The following is a 19339-nucleotide window of genomic DNA, read 5'->3' as shown; positions in this document are numbered from 1 at the left end:
AGCATAGTGTCATCCATAATTTTTCGATGCGTTATAGGGTCGAGGTTGCTAGTAATTCTAATCCCCTCAATTTTACTGTTCTCCCTAGCTCTAGAAATCAATCTCCCTAAGGATTTTGCCATAATGATGAAGAGAAAAGGGGATAAAGGATCTCCCTGTCTCAAACCCCTAGAGGAGCTAAAAAAACCTTCAGGGGTACCATTGACCAACACTAAGAATTTAGGCATAGAGATACATTCAAAAATCAAGTTAATCCAGGCAGAGGGGAAGCCAAAAGCTTCTAAGCATCTACATAGAAATCTCCAATTCATCTTGTCCTATGCTTTCCTAATGTCTAATTTTAAGAGCATACTGGGAGTTCCATTCTTCTAGACAAAGTGGATAGCCTCCTGAGCTATTATAACCCCATCGTAAATAGATCTTCTTGGAACAAAACCTATTTGTTCCTTACTGATCAACAGGAGAAGGAGTTCCTGAAGCCTATTAGCTAGAGTTTTAGAAAAAAGCTTATATATAGTATTGCACATGGCTATGGGTCGAAACTCATCAAAACGCTCAGGTTTGTCCTTTTTTGGGATAAGGGCCAAAAAGTGTTATTGATTTCCTTGAGGATATTACCTGAGTTCCTCATCCCTTCAAGAGTTGTCGTCACTTCCTCACCTAAGAAGGGCCAACATTTTTGAAAGAAACTAGTCGGAAAGCCATCCGACCTAGGGGATTTGTCTGGGCTCATCTGTATAAGAGTTGCTTCTACTTCTGCTAAAGAAAATTTAGCAGTCAGAGAATCGGTTTGGTCCTTACTCAGAAGCTTTGGGATACACTTAATAAACTTCAACTGGACAAAGCCATGAGGGCTCCAATCAAAGTTGAGAATAAGAGAAAAGAAATCTACAGCCTCCTTCGCAATGAATTTAGGATTAGCCACCTCAGAGCCATCATCCAACTTGATCTTGGAAATATGGTTAATGACTCTTCTCATCCTCACACTATTGTGGAAGAATTTAGTGTTCTTGTCACCCTCCTCCAACCAAGTCTCTCTAGATTTTTGTTTCCAAAAGACTTCTTCTTTGGCTAGAATAGATTCATGATCTGCAAGGAGTTTCTTTTCTCTCAGAAACAGGGCCTCATCCATCCCATGTCTCGTCACTTTCTCATTAACTACTACCAACTCAGCTTCCACTTGGGCCTTTTTGTCAAAAATATTGCCAAAGTGCTCCTTATTCCAGTGGATGAGATTTTGCTTAATAATATTAAGTTTGTTAACAAGCTTGTAGATCCCAAACCCAAAAACCTTGGCCACATTCCACCATTCCTTTAGACTCTTAAGGATATTGTCATCCTTTACCCACATATTCTAAAATTTAAAAGGGCATCTTTTTGGGCCAACCTCACCCTGAATGCCAAGTTGAACAGGGAAGTGATCCGATCCTGAGAAAGGTAGGATACGAATCCAAGGTATAGGGAAAGTTGATGAGACTACCCAATACAAAGAATCTATCAAGTTTCTCTGCATTGTTGCTAAAACCTAACCTTCGGTTATTCCAAGTAAAGGCTTCTTTTACCATATTGATCTCTATCATGCCACAACGATAGATCCAATCTGCAAAGTCAAGAGAAGCACGAGAATTTTTGCCAAGGCCTCCTCTCTTATCACGATGATGCAAAATTGCATTAAAGTCCCCTCCTAAAATGCATAACTGATTAAGGGTGCTCGTAAAATTCTCAATTTCTTCCTATACTCTCATTTTATCCTCATTAAGGATTGGCCCATACACATTAATAATGACAAAATCTAGATCATTTTTTAGGCTAGTAACCCTCCCGCTCATCCAATTGTTATGTGACTCCATAAGTGAGAAGATTATATTGTGTGGATCCCATATTATAGCAAGTCCTCCAGAGGTCCCATTGGTTGGAGCCCCTTTAATCTATCTAAATCCTAATAGCTTGTCGAAGGAGGCTAAATCCTCATTCCCTAATTTGGTCTCCTGTAACAGAGCTAATTATGGACTGTAAGAGGATAGGCATCGCTTGACTATCCTTTGTTTGTTAGAGGCATTTAAGCCCCTAACATTCCACGAAACTACTTTCATGATGCCTTGGGAAGGAACTTCCCCTTCCCTGCATGAAACATGTTCGTGAGTTTAACCTGGCCTTCCGCAGTACCATCATTAGCTCTTAGCTCCGATAAGGATTTCCTACCTCTCTTTTTGCAGAGGTTGGCACAATCCAGAGTAGATTTGTCATCTGCCCAGAGTTCGATACCCAAGGTTTTGTTTTCCTTGTTGTCTAAATCTAAAAAAAGTTCCTCCATGTCTGAGACCACAGGGGGGGAGAAGCCTAAAATCTCTTTTCTAAGCATTTTTTTCTTCTGAATATCGAGCTCATCCCTGTCTATTATTTCATCCAATAGTTTCTCCATAATTTCCTCAGTAACTGAGTCACATAAATAGTCTATAATGCAGTTAACCTCTTCCTCTTTGTGGGCTTGATCAACCCTTTCCACTCTAATGGGGCTTTCCCTCAGATGGGGGGAGCCATTAGAGTTGCTCTGACCATCCAAACTAGTAACCTGATTAGAGGAAAGAGGAAGGGATTCCTTCTCCCCACCCTTCCCATACTTAGAAGCCAAAGAAAGTTCTCCCTTCTTGACAAGGGGTATCTCTGGATAAGCAGTCCTGCCTAGCTTATCCAACGACAATTCCTCAAGGATGTGAAGAGAAGAGGGGATCAACCGATCATCCCTGCTCTGGTTTGCTATAATTTCCCCCTCTTCTACCTCCTTAGGTTGCCTAGTCGGCAAGGAGACTTCCTTGATCACAAACCCTCCTTGCTCCATATTTAAACTAATGTCTACCTCAGGAATTGTTCTAGGTTTTGATTGAGAAGAGGGAAATTCTAAGATCAGATCAGAAGCAGGGTCTAAATCCAGAAACCCTTTATAAAATTCAAGGTAGATAAGGAAAGATGACGCCCCTGATCTAATTTCAATGGGCCTTAAAGATTTAACACTAATATCCATATTAATTATCATTACATAGTTCAAATATTTCTTATTTTATCACTAATCTCTACAAATTTACCCAAGTGATTACCTATTTTTCTAATAATTTCTATGTCCATTAATTCTACTGGTAGGTTAGGGATCATAACTGGTCTATCTACCTTAAAAGATTTCAGTTTGTTTGGGTTAAAATCCGATTGCCATTCTAGAAAAATAAAATCAAAACCTTTGAAAGTTGGAGATTTACCTGTTAAGAATTCCTCCTTATGCCTCAAGTTTCCACAATCAATATACAAAAAACCCTCAGTCAAGATAGCTATACTTACTATCCATTTGAAGGAGGACTTGAACCAGTCTGCAATAGCCTCTGATGGAATTCCAAGTCCCCGCCATATAGCGAAAACCCCAAAATCCTTGCAAGATTGTTGAATACTCTTTACTAAATTGTCATCAATCTCTAAAATATTTGCCAAATCTGAATTAGGGCTCATATTTGTGACCGACTCAGCCCCTGAGGATTTAGGAGGCGTTGAGAATTTCTCGCCCTTACCCTTAGAAGCCCTAGGTCTGGTTTGAATACCAACCAACCTACTACAATTCTTATTTCCTCTGCTTCTAACATTGTCAGAATGAGATCCGACCGAGGGAGCTGGTTTTATGAAACCTTCCTCTCGATTCTGCAAATGATTAAACCTATTGGAGATAACCGACTTAGTGCCTCCTTGGCAACAGTTATTCATTTTACTCTGCTCGCCAATTCTAGCCATTAGAGGGTTTTTCAAAGTTGCCATGCGAAACCTCCTAGGTTTCAGCACTTGCCATTTCGAATTAGCCTGAGGCAAGGGAGCCCTATTCCTTGGGTTGCAGACCATGGACGCATATTTGGTTCGTTCAAAAAACCACCTCTGTTGAACAAGGTCTGGAGATTTCCACAGAGGAAATCACAATGACAAATTCGCTTGATGCATTCGCTTCATTTTTACAAATATAATAATTTATTAGTAAGGTATATATTAAGTAATTAAAATATAAGAAAGTTAGAGATTAGGGTTTGAATAAATAATTAAATATTATACATATTATTGACAAATATTATTAACATATTAAATTATAATCTAAATTATATTTATAACATAAATGAAATACAATATTATATATCCTTATCATATAATATTAAATATATATAATGTAATAATATAATTTAAAATATTATATAAAGATTAATATATTAATTATAAATAATTTATTAATAATAACATTATCCAAAATATATAATAATGAATCTATTATTAATAATTAAATTTAATTTTTTCATTAAATAAATATTAATTAAAATTAAGATTATTATTATTAATTTTATGGTAATAATTTAAATAAATGATTATAACTTAATTTATAATTCTTAATTATATTATAAATTTAATCTTAATTGTTATTTATTATTATAATTTTAAAATCATTATTATAATGATTAGGATTAAAATTAGGTTTCTTAATAAGAGTTAGCGGTTAGGGTTAAAAAAAAAGGTTCAAATTATTTCTAAATTAAGATTAGATTTAGGCTTAGAGTTAGGAATTATTTTAAGGTTAGAATTAGTTATAGATATTATTGTAATTTTATAACTATGTTATAATTATGAACACTCTCTATTATATTATTGTAAGAATATATTATCTCAAATTATTATCCAGCACTACAAAAGAAAACAGAATCTATTATTATTAAACATTTCCAAAACTTAATACTATTATTACATCATTAGAGAATCTATATAACAAAACATTTCCAAAGATTTTTTTTTTAAAGAAAAAGACAAAAAAAAGGGTGACATATTTTTCCCCTCATTGTTACCCGCGCGCCTTTTTTCAAATACGATGTCATCGAATTTGAAGGGAAACCCCCAAACAAAATGAGGCTTGACGAACAAACAAAACCCTCCCGCCTTTCGGCAGCGATGTAGCTGAATACTTCACAAATATCTCAGGTTTCGATTGTTTTTAGTTTTGGTAAAAATAAATTCTCTTCTTAGGAATCAAAAGATGGATGATGCCATGGCGGAATGCTCACAGAATGCTTCTCCAACAGAAGCAATTGTTGCCAACGGTGGATTACAACCGCAGCTCCCTTTGCTTCCTTCAATTCAAAAAATACCAGTTGCAGGTACACGGAAATGTGATTTTTGTTTGGTAAGTTTTCTTCCTAGGTTGTCCTTTGGCAGGACTTGTGCTTGATCTCGACCTTAGCGGATGCCACATCCAACGTAATTTTATAGGATTTGACATTCAGCGTTTTGCGCATTTAAGCATGCAACATGATTGCTGGGAACTTGAATGCAGGCTTTTGCAAAGAAAACCCTGATAATTTACCACTCGAAGTCATCCATTTGACCTGTGGAATGTAAATTATCTCCGCAGTTTTATTTTAATTTATTTAACATATTTAACTTGAAAAACTCCCCGTGCTCCAGAACTATCAGACACTTGCAGATTAGGGTAAAATGTAAACTACTTCATCAATGTAAATTTATATTATATTGTTCTGTTAAATTTGATAAGTTTTAGTCGCGGGGTAACCTTGGACTCCATGAATGTTACAATCGAGAGGTATCTATTTCATTGAAGCGCCCCGTGGCTTGCGAATTGGAGCGAGTACCTTATTATAGTTATAATTTTTTATTCATTTAGCATGGAAATTTTGACACAAAAATACTCTCTGTGACGTCACTTAGCACTTGTGGGTAACTTTATTCACTTGGATATTTTATCCATTATTAGCATTAACATATTTTCTATTATGAAGAGTGGAAATTCTTACATAGAAACATTTGCTGAAGCTTTTCTGGATAGCTTGTGTAGAAGTTTTTATTCAAAATTTTAAGTGAGTTAACTCACTCACCATGCAGGGGTTTGACAAATATTGTTTTTTGCTCGGCAATTTTTTGTATGTTTTATTTTGCCGATTAGGATCTGGTTTTCTGCTATGGAAAATTCCATGATATTTAGTCTAAGCTTTTCTCATTCCACTAATTGTCCCAAGAATTATTTCAATTGCTTCCGTTTACTTTGTCTCAAATGCTATTTTGATTATAACATAATTTGTATTTGCAAAATATTCAAGCTTTAATCTGAAGTCATCTCGTAGGGTAAACCTTTAATGTAAATGTTGACCACCATTAAGGTAATCTTTATCGTCAAAGTCACCTAAGACTTGCATGTCTATTGATATATTTTATGCAATTTCAATCCTTAACGTCTTTTTGGGTAGCAATTTTGACACTTATCATGTCTTCTAGGATAGCCATTTAATAAAACATGCCTTTTAGGGTTTAATTAAGAAATTTGTTTTGTGAGCTCCAATAATTTGCCACTCAAGATTGTTCCATTGAACAAGATTGTCACAAAAGTATTTTTTTTGGGCAAAAAGGGGAAAAATTATATTAAAAAAGTTAAAAAAACCAAATTACACATTACAATTCAAAGATTTCCAAATAATGAGAGCCACGTGTAAGCAAAGAGACAAAATACCTAGATGGGCTTGTTGCATGACCATCCCCAACAAAGTTTGAAAGAATCCATTAGATAGTGAGGAAATTGGAAGATTGGGGTCTTTTGAAGAGCAAAGCACCAATTCTAGAAGGATACTTGAGAAGAGAAGATCCTAGAAGAGTAGCAATCTTTAGACTTATATTGCCACAAAGACAAGGAGAGATCAATTGGAGTAATCATTCTAAATATGTTGGAGAAGTTGAGAGGTTTTGTTAGGAGCAAGAGACCCCCACTCAAAAAGTTACCAATTCAATTCTCCTTAGTAGCTTACTTGGCAAGACAATCATCCATTGAATTCCATTCTCTAGGATATGAACAAAAGACATAGCTTCAAACGAAGGAGTTAGATGAAGAGTCTACTTAATTGAAGTAGCAAGTCTCAAGGAGGACTTGTGAGTTCTTTGTTTATTTAGAAGAGAAATCATGATTAAGGAATCAAAATAACAAAAAAATTCTTCTAGCTCTTCCCATAAGCTTTTACAAGAGCTAGAAGAATAACATGGCCTTACATATGGTTATTGGTATTGATCCCCATAGTGATAGAGAAGAATAAAATGTGAAGATCCATCTCTAGCACAATCAATCTCGCCAATCCCATTAGCACCAAGATTGCCACGCGAGGAGCCATCAATATTTATTTTTAAAAAGCCTAATGGGGGAGTGTTGACGTGTATTTTGTACACTATCAAACACAGAATAAAATACCCAAGGGTACCTTATCCTCTCTTGAATAAAGCCTCTGATTGCTGAAGATGTCGTGAAAAAGGATCAATCAGGATGACTTCAAGGTTCTTGTATGTAGGGTCTCTACGTGTGGATAAGCTCTCTGTGGTATGATGTGATTTGCTGGAATCACAAGGGGACTTACATTTGATGATTGAACGTCTGATCTGCTTTGAATATTGCTGGAACTCGGGCTCTTGCTAGCTTTGATTTGAAAAAAGGAAAAAAGACGAGGGCGAGGAGAGGATCTAATCCTAACACTAAGAATGTAAGAGCAATGAATGATCTTTGATGAAATTCTAACTAAGTCTTGTTTTGACATCACATGAACATCTCCACAAGGTTAGTGCGATCTTCGAAGGAAAGCTTTATGATGTTCAAATCATCACTGCAGGCATAGACACCATCAGGTTGATGCATATCAATGAAGAAGCGACAATTGAAGTTAAGCTTAAGCTGAATGATTCCAGTTGACTACGCAAGGCAAGTCTGCAATCAACAAACTGCTAGTAGTATGGATATACGAATTCCACCATCAATCAAGCACATTTCTTCCATTCGTCTAATAACACAAAATCAAATATGAGAAGTATAAAGACCATGCAAATTGTTGAATCGACCCATAAATTTCACCATTTCTTCAATGAAGTTTTACAAGTCTCTTACAACAACATCTTGGCAACAATCTTTGCCTTCTCTCTCTACTCTACTCTAATTGCTATTCTAATACTTCCAACTGCTTACTAACTCCCTCTAACTATTGCCTTTACAAAATGAAATGCCAAGGCTTATATAGTGCCCCCAATACAATTCGATGGCTTAGATCAATTCGAGATCAAAGGCCAAGATTCAACAATGAAAAACCCTAATTAGGGTTTGTTACAACCATTACATAACATTTAATGCCTGACCAATGATAAAATTGTATTGCTTGGACACATGTACTCTCTAGAAAATTCCACCAATGGATAGCTAGGGTAGGTACATTGGAGTTTGGGCCACCTTCCATGAGTTAGGTACATTGAATCTGGAAATGCTGAGGTGGACCACACTGACTGGAGAAGTGATGACTAGGATGCCACCTCGTCTGACACTTGTAACTTGGTAGATATTCAACTTGATGTTGTTGAGAAGCTAGCTTTAATTAATTCATCTGGAACTATCTGCTTCTTCAACGAACCCTTGTTCTAACTTCTTGTGTCCTTATGTGCAGGATGATTGATGTACCTCGCCTTGGAATACTGGATTGGAAAAGTCGCCCTTGATGACGTTAGTCCAAATAAGGCCGTCCTTGTCGATGCTAGGCTGGAGGAGGTCGCCCTTGTCAATGCTAGGCTGGATCGAAGAAGGTCATTCTTGTCCTTGCTTGATCGTCCTTGATGAGAACCTGCCGACTTGTAGATCCTCCGGGCTTTGGAGTCGCCATCTTGATACCTACACAACATTTCAAAATTAGTAATATATTTTGAAATCTAAAAATTAAACTTTAAAAGGAAGATTCAAGATTTTAATTTAGGAAACCTCATGATAAATCTTGAGTTATCATTTCCTAATTTAGGATTTTCAAAGCAAAATTTAAATCTTCAAAAATGGTGCCGAGGTGATTACGCCATACCTCCACTTGATAATTAATTCTAGAAAAAGATGCAAAAATAAGGTGAATTCGCTAGGTAAAATGTAGATCAAGACTCCCTTTAGCAAAATGCGCCTCCTTTAGCTTGGAAAAGAACTCCATCTTCCTCCTCAAACATCTGGAAATTCGCCTTCAAATGTCTTCAAAAATCTGGAAATTATCCTCCAAACTAGCAAGAAATATGCCTCTCCAATAGCCTTCAAGATGAATTTCTCCTTCCTTAGTCTCCACACTTGGTAGAAATTCGCTCCACACAAGCTAGATTTCGCACCTCCTTCCTTGCTTCTCCAAATCGCACTTGAAATAATGAGTGAATGATTTGAATAATGAAAAAACACCTCCGATATATAGAGCGCTCACCTTCCACTTACCCATGAGGCCGACCTTGCAAATAAAGGCAAAAAAAAAAAAAAAGTTAAAAAAAAAAGAAGAGGCCGACTTGATAAAATGAATAAAAATAATACCTCAAGCGCTTCATCTTTTAATTTTAATTTAATAATAATTAACTTCGAAATGCCTCAATTAATAAAAAAACGATTTTCCAAGGCTCAAAATTAATTATTAAATGCTATGCGCTTTTATTAAATGTCAATTTGATTTTTAAAATATTTTGGAGTTTTAGCGAAATTGGCATTTAATGTGATTTGAAGGACATTAGCGTTTAGGCATAGTAAAAATATCAATTTGTTAATAACCTCGCTCTGGTCCCTGGGAGAGGGACAGGAGCGCCTTTTCATTTTGGCCTTGTATTCCTTGTCTTCTAAATCGCCAATACATGTTGGGGGGGTAAACAAATAATCTTCATTCGTCCGTTCAATGCATGTTTCACTCGCCTTCTCAAGGCAAAATTGGCCCTCTTAAGATTTTCGCCCTGGTCCTCCAGTGAAGGACAGGAGCGATTTTTGCATTTGTGCTTAAGATAGTTGATTTTTGGGGTTGATTCCTTGTTCATCGTCCTTTGAAAGGCATTTTTGACTTTGCACAACCTTGCTTTGGCGTGGTCTTGGAAGGGAATTATTGTTTTTATGAAAATCGCCTTGGTCCTTGGGTGAAGGACAAGAGCGCCTTTTAGCTTATTGCACACATTTATGATCGCGTCAACTTCCAGTTACCTTCAAGGCAAAAAACGTCATTGCTTATTCCATCTTGAGTGCTGGAAACGAAAGTGGCATTCTAAAATTAGGCATACTTGAATATTTCGCTCTGGTCCCTTGGTGAGGGACAGGAGCGCCCTAGCCAATTTTCATCAAGTTTTGTGGTTTTTTGCAACTTCGTTCTTCCTTGAAGCATTCCAAATATCATCGCCATCTTGTGCCTTGGCCTGGATTCGTCCAAGTTTGGAGGGAAAGACTTGATGATGTGTTTTCGCCCTGGTCCCTGGGTGAGGGACAGGAGCACCTTGGCCATCATGAGTTCACTTGTGCTTTGCCAACATTCAAAATTATCTTCAATGGAGTGACTACGCCTTCCTTCCTTCATCTCAAACTTGAAACTCGCTTTACCTTTGCCAAAAACTTGTCTCTTGAGAAAATCGCTCTGGTCCCTTGGAGAGGGATAGGAGCGCCTATTGCAACTTGGGTCGATTTTCTCCTTTGTAGGCCACTCAAGTTATATTCAACGAATAAAACATACCTCTTTTGACCTCTTCAAATCGCGAAATCACTTAAATCTTGCGAGGATAATGCAAATTCGGAATTCAAGCTCCGGTCCTTTAGTGAGGGACAGGAGCGATTTTTGTCCTCAAGGCCAAATCACTTTATCTCAAATTGCCTTTGCTAAGGAAGATTTCACCTTACTTCATGCTATGAATAAAAGTTAATGTCCAAAAAAGGTCTAAAATTGTGCATATAAAGAAAAGCGCTCTGGTCCTTGAGTGAGGGATAGGAGAGAATTTGACCTTTTAGGCAAAAAACTTCATCATTTCATTGTCTTGTCTCGATGCTCTATCATGCTCATTTCGTCCTTCACCATGCCTTTGATGTTCCAATTTGACCAAACAAGGTCAGGAATGACTCAAATAAGCCTTTTCGCCCTGGACCCTTGGTGAGGGACAGGAGCGCTTCGCCTTGGTCCCTTGGAGAGGGACAGGAGCGAAATTCGCTCTGGATCCTCGATGAAGGACAGGAGCGAAATTTGACTTTTTGAACTCTCTATCAGGATAATATTTATGGAATATAACATTTATGGATAATATTTATGGAGCGAAATTTGACTTTTTGAACTCTCTATCAGGAGTATAAGTGACATTTCCATTTCCTTCTATCTTTCTTCTTCATTTCCTTCTATCTTTCTTCTTTCTTATACTTTAAGTTATATTCCATATATACTTTCAGGATGTTTGAGAGTGGTTTCAGACCTCCAGGAGTTATATTGCAAAATCTAGTTTTTTGAGGTTTTTCAGTTTCCAGACTTAGTCAAATTTCAGGATTAGGACATTCCAGACTTAGCCAAATTTCAGGATCAGGACTTTCAGACTTAGCCAAATTTTCAGGATCAGGACTTCACTCAAGCCGGACTTGCTATCCTATTGATCCCCTTGACAACACTCAAAATGCAAAGGCTAACTAACAAAACCCTAAAAGACCCAAAAACAAACCCTAAAAAGCAAAAAAAAGCAAGGGTCCCCATTTGCAATGGGGCGATGTGTGAAAACGTCACAACAGGGAGGCAACCATTTACCATTTCTATTCACCTTTCTAGGAGCTCAAGAGGGACGATGAGGGCATCGAGAGGGAGCACTAGCAAAGAGAAGTTCTAAGCTTGTCAAGATTCTTAAATTAGAGGGAGACAATACTATGTTTAAAGAATGCTAAGACAAAATGGTTCCTTTGACAACATCAAAAGCGTTTTTCCAAACTTGAGAAATCAAGCTTGAGTGACATTGGAAAATCCAACAATTCGCTTTCAACAATATTTGCCAAAGGATGAAGGCCTTGGTCCCAAGCAACATGTAGAAAAGTAGCCACAAAAGGTTGCTGACCTAGGCTTGCCCAAAACTCTTGCATGGAGGTGGCATGAATGGAAGGACAACCCTAGAGTTGCCACAATTTTTCCACATGCCAATAACAAAAGGACAAAGGAAGAAAAAATGAGCAGTAAAATCATCTATAGAACCACATAGAGCACATTTTGAAGGCCCTTGAAATCCTTTTTTTTTGAATATTGCCCTATGTAAGACATTTGTTTTGACTAAGCAACCAAATGAAGAAGTTACATTTAGTTCATTTAGATTTATTCCATATCTTCTCCGCCAAAGGAACTCTTTGTTCTCACCATTGTACTTGATAAGGGACATGTGACCAAGGTTCACAAAATAAGTCCCTTTAGAATCAATGGCCCATGCAAGATCATCACCCTCCTCTTGAGTAGCATGGTCTATCAACAAGAGTAGAGGACAATATGTCTCTGGCTTTGAAATAATCCTTTGTAGGTAATAAGCTATAATCTTTCCAAGATATGTCATGGTATTTCCCAAAACTTGAGATCTCTTGAAGTCAACAATTGTTGTCCATCTTGCAGCAATAAAAGGTTGACTCATTGGTTAGAGGGAAGGATAAGAGGGGGTGATTGGAGGGTGAGGATCCCAAACATCATTCTAGAATTATGCTTGCTTCCCACTTTTAACCATCCAAAACAAGCCTTCCTTGACAAGTGGATCTCTAGACTCAATTGTGTTCCATATCACTGATCCTTTGCCAACAACATTCACTCTAGGGATCACAAAAGTAACAATCCCACCCATGTCTTTGGAGTTAGAATTCTAGTCCACAATCGAGTTGGAAATTTTACACCATCTCTAGTATAGCTTAGTAGCCAAGGTTTGGCTATTGAGAGTAGCATTTTGACTGCCTACACCACCATTTCTTTGGTGTCTACATGCTTGAATTCAACTAATAAGGTTCCATTTATTTGAATCTAGATTGCCTTCCCAGAAGAATTTCTTTGATGGTGCATCAAATTTATTAAGGATGCACTAGGAGTAGGTAAGACAAAGAATCTATACATGGGCAAAGCTCGTAGAACATATTTTAGCAAAGTTAAGCAGATTGCAAAAGACAACCAATGAAAGGTCCATGGCTGGTCTTCAATTTGAATTTGTCAATAATCATTCTCCTTTGTTCCTTTTTGGGAGTAGTAATATAAAGAGGAATGCTGAGATAATTGAAAGAAAGTTGCCTTATGTTGAAATGAAAAGGCTAAGCTATTTTTTGTTGGATAATGAGAGGAGTGTTAGAAAAGAAGATGTACATTTTCTCATTAATTTGTTGGCATGAGGTAGCCAAGTAAATGTTTAGGGCTTTCCTAAAATTTATTGCTTCTTGAATTTTAGCAACTCCCATTAAAGTTGTGTCATCCATGAGTTCAATGTGAGTAAGAGACTTAGTACTCGAAGCAATCAACCAACCATAAATGTAGTCTGAAGATTTTTATTTCTGCAAAAGTTTGTCCAAGCCTTCGACTAGTAGGATGAAGAGGCAAGGCGAGATGGGATAGTCTTGATGAAACCCTTGAAAATTGAGAAGAGAGGTGAAGGAATGCTATTAATCAACATTGAGAAGGAGAGAGAGAATCCTCACAACTCATCACCCATTCAAATAATTTTAAATGTAAACCAAAGGTCATGAGAATTTTCTTGAGGAAAGACCATATGAACCAATCATAAGCCTTGGACATATCCAACTTAACAAGCATAGCCTTCTTAATAAAGTGGGACATATAATGGATGGCATGAGTGGATATAACAATACTATCAGGCATCTACAATCCTTGCACAAACCACCTACTTAGAAGAAATGGGAGATGCCAAGACCTGCTTTAGGTTTTCAACAATAAGTTTAGTAATGATCATATAAATGACATTGCAAAGAGCAATAGGGTGAAACTGATCCAAAAGATTCACACCATCCTTTTTTGGTATTGAAGCCTAAAAGGTGGAGTTGAGTGTTTTAAGCATCCTTCTATTAGCATGAGATTCTTGAACAACCTGCAAGAGATTGTCCTTCAAAATATCGCAATTTTTTTGAAATAGTTCAATGTGGGTGCCATTGGGGCCTCACATGTTCAGGCTTCTTAAGAGAAATGGGCCTCACAAGCATGTTGTTCATGTCTATTGAGACAAGAGAGGGAATGCATTCTAGAATAACTTGTTTGTCCTTTATAGCTGTAGGGCATTCTCATGGAAGAGAGAAGAGAACTCGTGAACAACTTCCACATTAATATCAATCAATGAAGATGGAAGGCTTCCTTGATCATAGATGGGAGAAGAAAGAAAGTACTCATTTTGCCTTTTTTTGATCGAATTGTGAAAGGAGGTATTCCTATCCTCTTTGCAAAGCTGATTAATTCTCATATATTGTTTCTAGAAGATCTCTTTTAAGAGCTATTCATTCTATTCCTTTGCTGATAAGGACTAAGAAGACAATTCTTGGTCATACCTTACTCAATTTGATTAGTGAGGCTATCCAACTCCTCTTGCAGTTTTTTTTTTAATTTCTAGAAATGTTACAAAACTGCGATCTATTTCATTGCTTGTGCCTGAACTTAAAAAAATCATTTGAAGAAGGAAAACATAGTCGTAGCATAAGTAGGTTTCCCTTCTTGTCACCATTCATCTATGCATTCATAAATTGTTTGATCCCCGAGCCATGTTAGTTGAAATTTTGAAGGTGGCCTTTTTACATGAGAAATGAAAGGAATAAAACTTAATAAGCCAATGATTTGATCCCTTCCAATGAAGGATATTTGAAGAAGAAAACCGACATATTTGAGACCACGAATGTAACATACACCCTTGTTTTGTTTGTTTGTTTTCTGTTTGAGTTGTTTATAGAAATAGACAGAGTGTAAGAACCTACCAAGGGTTCTCAACTCAGACAACAGAGGTTTAGTTGAACATGTTGTGTTTTATGTTTTGTATTTTGCAATTTCTAACAACAAGGCTCGTTTTGAACAAATAGTATGCAAAAAGCAACATTGGAAAGAGCTGAAAATTAATTGAACTTCATAAAACTAGGATTATCAAACCCTTATTACATCCAATTTGCATAAACACCTTCAATAAAGAAATCAGACAAGACCAGGAAGATTTATTGTCAAATACCTCAACTTTATGAAACCCTTTATTTATCCTTGTTGCCGTACAACAGCAAATAATGACAGCAAAATTATTTATCAGTACAAACTACCCGGAATGGTGAGTTTAGCAGCTCAAACGGAAGCTACCAGCTAGGCGTCTCCTTTAGGATTTATTTCAGCATTTTTGGACTCCTCCTTCAACAAAATCGTACCCTTTCAAGGAAGAAAGGTACGACAGATCTGCAGGCTGTACATGCACAAAAACCCCAGCTGTAAACACACTTATTCTTGCCTCTGTTCTGACTCTGTGGTTGCAATCAATCCTTTGCATAAAATGAATAAAACCCTTTCTAATCTGCCCAATCTTGGTTTCTGGATAAAACCAACTGAAAGCAAAATCAACTGATATTTCACAGCCTCTAATGTTGAAGCACAAAAATCCACCATTTTCCTGTACTGATACTTTTTCAGATCATCTATAGGAAGAAACCCTTGCTGAAACCCTCAAGCCAAAGTCTCCTCAGAGCAAACTCAATATCAAATCTTCACATAATGAAAAGAAGACCTAAACAACTTCTTTTATCTCCTCCCTTTAGGGTTTGATGCGATTCCCAAGAAAAGTACGATTTGGCATTAAATGATGTTTTATCTTTTAATATTTATTTTTGACTATTGAAGCTTCAAAAATAAATCTTTTTTCAATTTAATATAAAAGTGGCCCCATCTGATGAGAAATAGACCCTCACTTAAGTTATAACTTAAAGTGACTTTAATTATTAAAACATTAAAGTTTGCCACTTAATATTTAATTACTTTAATTAAATATTAATATCTCTCTAAGTATCCATTAGAATTGCCTCTCGTCAGAACTGGAGACTGCCAAGCCATACTCTACCACTGCCCAACCCATTGGCTAAAAATAGCAGGACTGCTAAAAATAGAAAGTGTCAAACAGAGTCCTAGAGACCTCAAATGAAAACCTGTCCTGTCATGCTCACTCTGAAGATGAAGAATCAATATCCGGGAGACCCTCTAACCAACCTCATCAGCCTACGAGGGTCAGTGATAGGCTAATCTACTCAGCTGACAGATGTCAACTAGAAGGGGACATCACACAAAGATGCAGAAAGTGGTATAACAATAGATTTATTTGCAGCAAATAAACAACTGAAATAACTCTTCAAATACAATATTTCAAAGCACCCACAACTAGAAATAAACTGAAAGTACAATATATCATCAAAGCTTGAGATACCTAGATGGTGAAATAATGTTACAGTGAAATACTAGACATACCCATTTGCTGATTACAAATATTACTGATAAATAGCAAGAACCAGCAAATTGGCATCATCAAACCCTAATGCCACCTCCCATACTGGCATCAAATCTGTCTCGAAACAAAACCCAATGGAATGCAACCACGGGCAATCCCAAACAGCAAATATAGACAACAAAACCCTAATGCCATTCCAAAAGCTCCCACATCCCTCACAGGGCTGTATGACCAGCAAGTAGAGGTACAACTAGCCAAGGAAGTATAAACAATTCCACAAATCTGCAATAACTTCTTTCTGCCCTTTTGATGCTTCCTCAAATCTGTCCTAACATTCGAAGATCAATACTGCAGATGCAAATCAATTTATGAAGCCTAACTGTGATCCTTGAGGGAAATCACCACTGAATCCTTTAGATTAGATCTTTCACTAATTTATAGGATGTTCCTTGAAAGGGTTTTTGTCCTCACAAAGCCATAGGATGTATAAGTTCAACTAGCCAAATCTGTTTTCATAATATCAATTCCAACATGTAGCATATGAACTCAAACATTGACTTATATAGGCTTCCAAAAACCCATGCCTAGCCAAGAGGATTCACGTCTTAGTATAATTAAAAATCACCTTATATCTCCCCAATGTTGGCACCCAACCTGTTGTGTTTTTATGCACCATGCAACACATAATAAAAAGTATTCTATTGTCTCTTGAACAAAGACTTCCCAAGTGCTAAACTGTGTGATCAAATGGGATGACTCCAAGGTTTGGAATGTCAGGTCTTGATGTGCTCTTGGATAGACGCAGTGTGTATCATGTGATATTGCTGGAATCACAAGGTGAACTTGTTGTGACGTTTTCACACATTGGCCCATTGCAAATGGGGACCCCCTACTTTTAGGTCCTCTTGATCTTTTGGCTTTTGTTTGTTGGATTTTTTCACAATAGTCTCACCAATCCTCTCGGTTTGCAAGTGTTTGAGGGTCAATTTGATCAAGTCTGCAAGTCGTTTGAGTAAATTTAGAACTTGTTTTGTCTGTTCTAGGGTTTCATCCTTCAGACTTGGATTTGAGGCCTTTCCTTTAGGGTTTCGAAAAAACTGAACATTGCATTGGAATCAGGACCCTTCAAGGAACTTGCACTTGAAATTTGAGTGAATTTTGAGCAACTTTCTATTTTTTAGAAAGTTCCTATTTTTTAGGAATTTCATAGCCTCTTGGATTGGTCTAATTTTGCCAAAAATCAAACTTACTATTTTTTAGTAGTTTCTATTTTTAGTATCTTTGCATCTTGTTTTGTCCCAATCCTAACATTTTGAAACACTTACTATTTTGGGAAAGTCTATTTTTGGCAGGTTCTTCACAAGTAGACTTTGAAGATTGAGCATTCCTGAAATTTCTAAATCCGGAAAGTAAAAAATCAGGCTATTTGATAAAAAAAGTGTCTTAGTGTGGACAACCATTCCAGAAGTGCAAAGCATTAGAAATCCTCCAAGTTTGACAGAGAAATTCACTTCAATTCCAAAAATGGCATTTTGATATGAGAATGAGCAAAAAACGGCTAAGTTTGGATGGAAAATCAAGTAAGAATTCCCTAAGGCAGAGAAAAGCATCCTAATGCAAGTGGGCGCCAAAATGAGGCCATGGAGGAATTTTCCTCCATGGCAAACGTTCCATGGCATAGTGTTTTTAGCATTTAAGAAGCAAGGTGGGCGCTAGAATGGGGTGTTGGAGGAATTTTCCTCCACAGGTTAAATTCCTTGACTGTAAGAAATTACTGCCCAGGCTTGAGGTTGGGCGCCAAATATGAGGTGTCAAGGAAAGTCATCAAAGTCAATTTTTTCCTACATAAGGCTAATCTAGCGCCCAAAGCCAGTTGAAACGTATAGACAAGGGGGGATGATGGAATTTTCTCTAAGGTAATGAAATTCTATCCACAAGCATAAATTCCTCCAAGACATGATTTCCACGCCCAAGGAGAAACTAGAGCGCCAAATAGAGGGTGTCATGGGAAATCTTCTCAAGTCTGAATTCCTCCATAGGGGTGAATTAGCGCCCAAGGTCAAGGCATAGCGTTGGAGAGGGGGTGTTAAGGAATTTCATCTAGGGCACAAATTCCTCCTCGTGACGATTTTCATGCCCAAATTAGAGCGAGAGCGCTAGAATGGAGGCATCAAGGAAAAGTCAAGCAAAGAAAAATTCCTCCACAAGGTCATTCGAACCTCCAAGATTGAAGGTTGAATTCCAAGGCATGGAAATTTGAAGTCAAGGATAAGAATGAGAAAGGAAAATACCCCTTGGGAAAAATTAAAAAAAATCCTCTTTCAGGCATGAAAATTCGTCCAAATTTCGAGGCAATAACAAAATTGGCCAAGGGAAAGAATTTTCTCTCTCCTCGACCTTGGTACTCAAATTGAAAAAAATTCCTAATAAGTAGGAAAAGTGAAAAATTGACAAAGTGTTGGAAATTCCTTCCTTTAGGGCAAAGTTGCAGGAAAGTAAGAAAAAATGGTTGACAAAATTGTAGGAAAGTAAGAAAAAATGACTGAGTGTTGGAAATTCCTTCCTTTAGGACAAAATTTCAGGATTTAAAAAAAAAATTGAGCAAGTGTTGGAATTTCCGTCCTTCAAGACAAAATTCTTGGAAAATATGAAATTTGGCTAAAGATTGAAGAAATTCCTTCCTTAGGGAAGAAATGTGCCCAAGGTGAAGAATTTCAAGGGACAAGGAAAATTGGCTAAGTAAGAAGATTTTTTCTCTCCAAAGCTCAGAACAAGACAAAATTCCTTAAGCATGGAAAATGGTCAGTGGTCAGGAAAATCTTCTTCAGGACAATCTTCTTCAGGACAAGAATTTTCTCTCCAAGAATTCCAGATGTGCAGGATTCCTGCAGGAGTGGATAAATTTGTTAAAATTCTTCAAGGCAGGAAAATCTTCCAAAATGTCTTTTGTAGGCTCGGAATGGAAAGATTCTTGTAAAAGATGAGTTGGCAACATGTGAAGAGAATATTTTGTATTAATGAAGCACATCCCAAAAAATTATAGAATTTCCTATGATGGTGCGGTCCACTTGCATGTCGGGAA

The 19339-nt window shown here is 37.0% G+C and overlaps 1 protein-coding gene across 3 annotated transcripts in view; it reads left to right on the top strand.

The window, feature by feature from the left end:
* Window positions 1–4847: 4847 nt before the first annotated feature.
* Window positions 4848–19339, top strand: part of LOC131063799 (pachytene checkpoint protein 2 homolog) — an 85995-nt gene continuing 71503 nt past the window's right edge. Inside the window, exons 1-2 of one of the 3 annotated variants that reach the window (XM_059221484.1) lie at window positions 4848–4989; window positions 5091–5165. Coding sequence is in view for 1 of the 3 variants with exons in the window: in XM_057997740.2 (XP_057853723.2) it covers window positions 5045–5165 (121 nt within the window). In the remaining 2 variants the exon portion in view is untranslated. Of the gene's footprint in view, window positions 5166–19339 lie in introns of all 3 variants that reach the window. The other 2 variants (XR_009111144.2, XM_057997740.2) reach the window with 2 other exon arrangements.

The sequence above is a fragment of the Cryptomeria japonica genome, chromosome 1 (assembly GCF_030272615.1).
Source record: "Cryptomeria japonica chromosome 1, Sugi_1.0, whole genome shotgun sequence".
NCBI lineage: Eukaryota > Viridiplantae > Streptophyta > Pinopsida > Cupressales > Cupressaceae > Cryptomeria > Cryptomeria japonica.
Note: the sequence above shows the minus strand (reverse complement) of the source record. Positions and strands in the feature narration are given on the sequence as shown.